Source organism: Melampsora larici-populina, assembly GCF_000204055.1.
Source record: "Melampsora larici-populina 98AG31 unplaced genomic scaffold MELLAscaffold_61, whole genome shotgun sequence".
Taxonomy (NCBI): Eukaryota; Fungi; Basidiomycota; class Pucciniomycetes; order Pucciniales; family Melampsoraceae; genus Melampsora; species Melampsora laricis-populina.
Window position 1 is genome coordinate 395,483 of NW_006768825.1, and position 5,751 is coordinate 401,233.

Sequence of the window (5,751 nt, forward strand, 5' to 3'; positions counted from 1 at the left end):
ATGCTACATCATCCTGAAAATAATCCTCCTGATGGCCTTCAAGAACATAGTAACTATCCAATTTTCACTGTGCCCAATGACACCAATGAAGATCTGCACATCAACTTAGATGATCATGGACCATCTGAGTTGGTCACAATTCTTACCAAAATGCATCAGGAGGAGAAAGATTACTCAAATTTGCTTGAAAAGTTAAATGTCAAGCATCACAAACCTCTTCTTTTGATGTACACTTGTGCACATCAGGGGAAAAAGATTATTTCAAAACACCTTAAAGATTTTGATGATTTTGAAGTTTTCTTGAAAGCATTTGGACACCAAGAAAAGAAAGCTGTTTTAGACCTGTATCCAGCACCAAATGTTCTCCTTGAGAAATATCCAGCTGTTTGGAAGCTAGAGAATATAGTCTTCCCAACTTTTATTCACAAACTTGAGTGGTTCTATTATTGGTTTGATCAGGGAAACATTCATACTTCTTTTTCAACTCAGGATCTTTCAACTTTGAGGCATTCAGCTTACAGTTTTTTCAAAAGTTGGGCAGAAAAAGTATCATCTTTGTTTCATGAAACACTCAAGAACTTCATTCTCAAAACACAGAATCATAGAATATCTCATTTTGGAAATAGTTTTGATCCTCAGGATCACACTCAGGTCATACTTCAACTAGAATATGGACCATCCAGCACAAATTGGGAGACCCTCTCTTGGGAGCTGTTAAGGAAGTGGCTTCTCATCAATCACTTTGATCTGTATCAGATTCTCAATTCAAGGATTACAAGATTTAAGCAACTCCATGGGAAGTCCATCAATCAATCGATCCATCTTGATAAGCTTGAGCATATTGATTACACAAGTTTTTGCAAGAAGGTTTGTGATTTGATTCTTCTTGTTATCACAATGTCAGCCTATCTAGAAATTGAAAAGCTTTTTCCTTTTAATCCCTCAACAGTACAACTATCCACTTTTGGGTAAAAAGTATACCATCTGCTTTGGAAAACCAGCAGTAAAGTATACAGAAGAAGTATAGCTGATATCAGTATGATCTGGTTTAATTAAGATTGTGTCTCATCCACATATTGTGGCAATTGCTTTCTTTCATTTTTTGTGATGCTGTGAATGGTTGACTCTGTTTAGAGACATCCAATTAATGCTTCATATTCAGCTTGAGGACAGAGTTGTAAGACTTTTGAGATGTGTTTTTTTCCTTGTCTGATTTTCTTCACATGCATGCACTGCAATGACAGATTTCATGTGTTGTTTTTATCATTTCTAGTCAAAACAAATTGTGCTATTTTCTTTTTGAGTTGATTCATCAGTGAAAATTCATCAGCTTACCTTTTACAGTTTTGGAAAATTATATCATTGGGTTTATCCAAGAATTCCTTCCAAGATCATGTTCTCATCTTGTGTTTCTTCAAGTATCTGACTAAATCCAAATTGTCTTTGAGTTGACATGTTGCCACTGTTTAAATCCTAATGCCATGCACAAACATCACATTGTCATTTCCAATCCCAATTTTCAAATCCTGAGCTATCACACTTGGATTAATTGACTGTAGTTGTCTTTGCCAAACACAATCACACAGGGTGGGGCCTCAAAACATTTGCTTTCAGTTTATCTTGGTAGCTTGCTCATCTGAACAAAATTTATTCTTAAACACTTTTGAAAGCTTTGAAAGGCCAACTTGATTTTGACAAAATTTTAGAAGTAATTCTTGCCAAAAATAGAAACAAAAACCCCAAAGAACGGTAAAGCATTTTTGTGAAGTGTTTTCCGGCCGTAAAAAAGTAAACAACTCACACACACACTATCATTCCCAAATAATCAAACAACCATTGATAAATGTTTATGAAGTGCTTATACAAGAAATGGAGGTGAATTTAAGCTCATGGCCAAAATAAAGGAGTTGTCTTATTGCAGCAATAGTGACTACCATAGACATGAAAGACATGATTGAAGAGGAAGGTGAATTTGCTGCTGAGTTGGCTCCTGCAGAAGTTTTTGACTAAGAGTGAGTATTTCAGCAGTGGTTTGATCAACTGATGAAGTGGCCACAATTAAAAGTGAATCACACAAGATTTGGAGTGTGGTGATGGTACTGGTTGTGAGATGAGATACTGCAAGAGAAGGTAAGCCCTAAAAAGGGGTGTTGTTAATAATAACAGTGTACACATCACACAATTATGATGGAATTGACATGTTTGACAATTACAGATGTGCAAATAACATGTCAAATAGGAGCATATGAACCCTCTATGCTTGATGTAATGCTTCTATTCCCATGCTTACCCCCTATTCTTAGAAGCATATCATACAAAAATTTATGCTTTGAGCTTGTGTGCTTGTATTTGCAAAATTGCTGTCAACCAAAAAGGGTTAGATGGGTTTTGATGCTTATAAATAATTATGCTTGTGTAGTGTATGCTTCAAGCTCTAAGGTGAAAAAGTGGGGTAAACCACATTGCAGAAATGGTTCTCAATTATGTTTTATTTGTATCTTGATTCAGTTTGAAGATAGTCAAGATTTGATTCTTGCTTGTAGTGCAAAAATTGTTGTTTTGATCCATAATTTTTTTTTGAAATCTTGATAACTCATCCAATGTACATGATGAAGGTTAGTGAACTATATATTCTTGATCTGTGAATACAGGAGCAGTTGTGTACAAATTTTTGATGACAGTTGATGACATCCAAATTTTGGTGGTAGGTAATGTTGGAAAAAGAATTCTTGAAATTATTTTGAAATTATTTTGCAATCATATTGGAATTCTGTTGGAGTCAGTGGTAGTCTCTGGCCTGCCCATGACTAGTAGCTGGGGGCTGTGTCTCTTTATATGCCACAGATACTGCAATCAACAAAAACAGTTTTCATCAACAACAAACAGACCTCACCTACCAGAATCAACAGATGTACTCAAGAACCTGAAAGCATCCAAGTGTATTTCCAAATTCAGAAAATCAGCCTGAGAACTTGGAGGCTGCTGGGTTTGGGCCATCATAGCCAAATAGAAAGCTCTTCAGAACACCCACATTCCCCCTATCTCATTATTCTTTGTAATGCACACCCTCCTTTAGCGCCACCTCATGTATTCAAACAGCACTTGCAATACTTCCAACAGCCAGCATGTGTCCTTTTCCCCATAGGGGTTTTTACTGGACCAGAGCAGAAGTAGTTACAGCGCCTGATAGCCTACGGCTCAGGGGGACTTTAAGAAATGCATAAAAACATTTTCTCATGTTGTCTTGCATAAACACTGATATGGCTAATCTCTGGTCCTCCCTGTCCTACACTGCACTGCAGTGATTAGTTTTTGCTGCACAAACTCACTGTATATGTTAGGCAACACAATCCAAATTGGGCAATTGGCCAAATCATCAAACTGTGGGCATCAGTCAAACTTACATAGGATTCTTGTCAAATGTGCAAGTTCAGTTTTGATGAATTTATGCTAGCACTGTAGACAATGTGATGAACCCAGCACACCTAAAGGCTGAAGTCAAGAAATACCCTGAAAGACCTCCAAGGTTCTTTCAACTCAGTGTCTTGTTGCATTTAGGTGATTGGTGCTTGTATATTTAGGAACTTTTACCAGCAGATATTGTGCAGAATTGGAGATCCAAGAACTCCTTGGGTGCAATGCCTCTGATATGCTCTGCTCAAGGATATCCCAGAGATTTTTTGGGCCCAGAGTTCAATGATCTATGTGCTGTGCAAAGTTTCTTCAAGAGGCCAAGACCATGAGCACTTGGATGCTTCAAACCCAGAAATTTCTGCTTGTGGGTCTTAGACTGTTTCCTCTCGGCTAATCCTTCTGACTGATTGGATTACATGGGAAGATAAGTCTTTTGGCCTGGCAAAGAAAAGATACAAGTGAAGATTGTTGGAACTTCTTCTCTTCTGAGGTGATCAATTTTGCCTACCAAATTTTCATCAACTCCTGCCAACTGAAGTTTTACCCCTCCCCAGTTTGAAAACCTTATAATTGACACATTGAACACCCCAATTCTTTGGGGGTTTCAAGTTAAGAACTTTTCACTAAATTTAGCAAAATGTAGTTCTTTTTTTAATTATAAGCTTAAATTTTTTACCAAACAAGCCTGCTCTGGATGTGGCTTGTTTTCTTAATCCACAAAAGCAAGCACTTTTTTCAGATGAAACAAGCACAATGTGTGTGTCCCTTGACCACAAGACCACCTATGAAACCAGTGAAATCTACATGGTAATTTTTTCACATAGGTTAACTGTTCACCCATTGTTGCCAACAGTTTCTTGCTGGTAGGGTCAACCAGTATTTGATTGATAGCTTTGTTGTAACTTGTTGGCAATTACTGCAAGGGTACTTGGGTCTTGGATGATTTGTGTGTGCTCAGACTCAGAGGTTCAAGGCATAATTTGACAATTTCCAAGGTGATGGAAATGTCAATGAAGTCAGAGTGTCTCTGCCTCTGGTTTGTCATGTCTACCAAGAGTTGTGAAAGACATCTCTCTATGTGACAGGACTCTGACTTGAATTGGCTCTGTATTCTAGTAATCCTATTGAAGCAGGGGGGTTTCAAACATTTTTATGCAAACAAGCAACCTTCACCGGTTTCAAATTGGTTTCAATAGTTGCTTGTTTTTTAAACAAACCTGCTTATTTATTCTCAACTTGAACCCCCCTAAAACATCATTCTTACAAATCAAACTATACTCAAAATGTTCATAGCAAAATAAGCTTGTCTTGATTACACACCCAAACTTCAAATATAACTTACTTTCCCAGTCCCAATTCTGAAATAATCCACTAATTCAAATGTTGAATTAAGTATCAGAAATCAAAACCTTCAGGATGGCTGATCACACCAACCACTTCAAATTTTGATCTTTGAGAAAATACATCTGTCTTGACCAGATGAGGTAGGAATATCAAATTAAAGATATCTTTGGGATTGGGTAGCCAACAAAGTTAAACATCATAGTGTGACCTTGTATATTGCCTACTTTCAATCAGATCAGACTTCTTTATTTTGAGAATATTACCAAGAGAGGTCCTTTTCTTTCTCTACTTGCAACACAATGAACAGATCAATAGACAGATAAGTCAACTGTTTGGGTATGGTCCTTTTACATGAGGCTCCACATATAGGTAAGAGTAACTACATGTTGGGGTATATGTTGGGCTATGGTTGATGAGCTTGACTTCACTATTAAGTTGCTCAAATTTGGCCTGCACCTGCCTGCACTGACACCACGGAGCTGAAGCGCCCCAGATTCTCTTAACCGTCTCTGTATGTTATTTGACTTGACAGTCATTGTCTGAACAATCCAAGCCCGGCCAAAATACGACAAATATGACCATCTCCTATCCAAATCATCCTTGTTAACAGCCCTTATCTTGTTGGACATTCTGTGTTGAAATATACCCATGCTTACTTTGGCATTTGGTCAGCTCGGGTCTACACAGTGACAGTGTGTTACAATGGAGGTCAGGTCAAAGTTGTAACATCTCAAAGCTGTGTTGGTTGAACTTGACACTTCAATTGCTATGCATTGAACACAACTGACCAGTGACAGATGATCTGCTGAATCTGTACTCAAATCCATACAACCTGGTGACAATAGAGACTCCGTACTTGATAAAAATTGTTTGGGATTGATGATGAAGGAGGCCTTAGAGTGGTGAAGTTGAAGTTGTAGGTTAGTTATGATGTGATAAGATACATATTTTGAGTAGTAAAGTTGTAGCATAACTCTAGTTGAGTGTGAATTC

General features: G+C 37.6%; 1 protein-coding gene across 1 annotated transcript; it reads left to right on the plus strand.

Moving 5' to 3' along the window:
* Window positions 1–972, plus strand: MELLADRAFT_68038 (uncharacterized protein; the record flags this gene model as incomplete). Its single annotated transcript, XM_007416486.1, has 1 exon — window positions 1–972. The coding sequence occupies one exon, from the start codon at window positions 1–3 to the stop codon at window positions 970–972; it is 972 nt and encodes a 323-aa protein (XP_007416548.1).
* Between the last annotated feature and the right edge of the window lie 4,779 nt (window positions 973–5,751).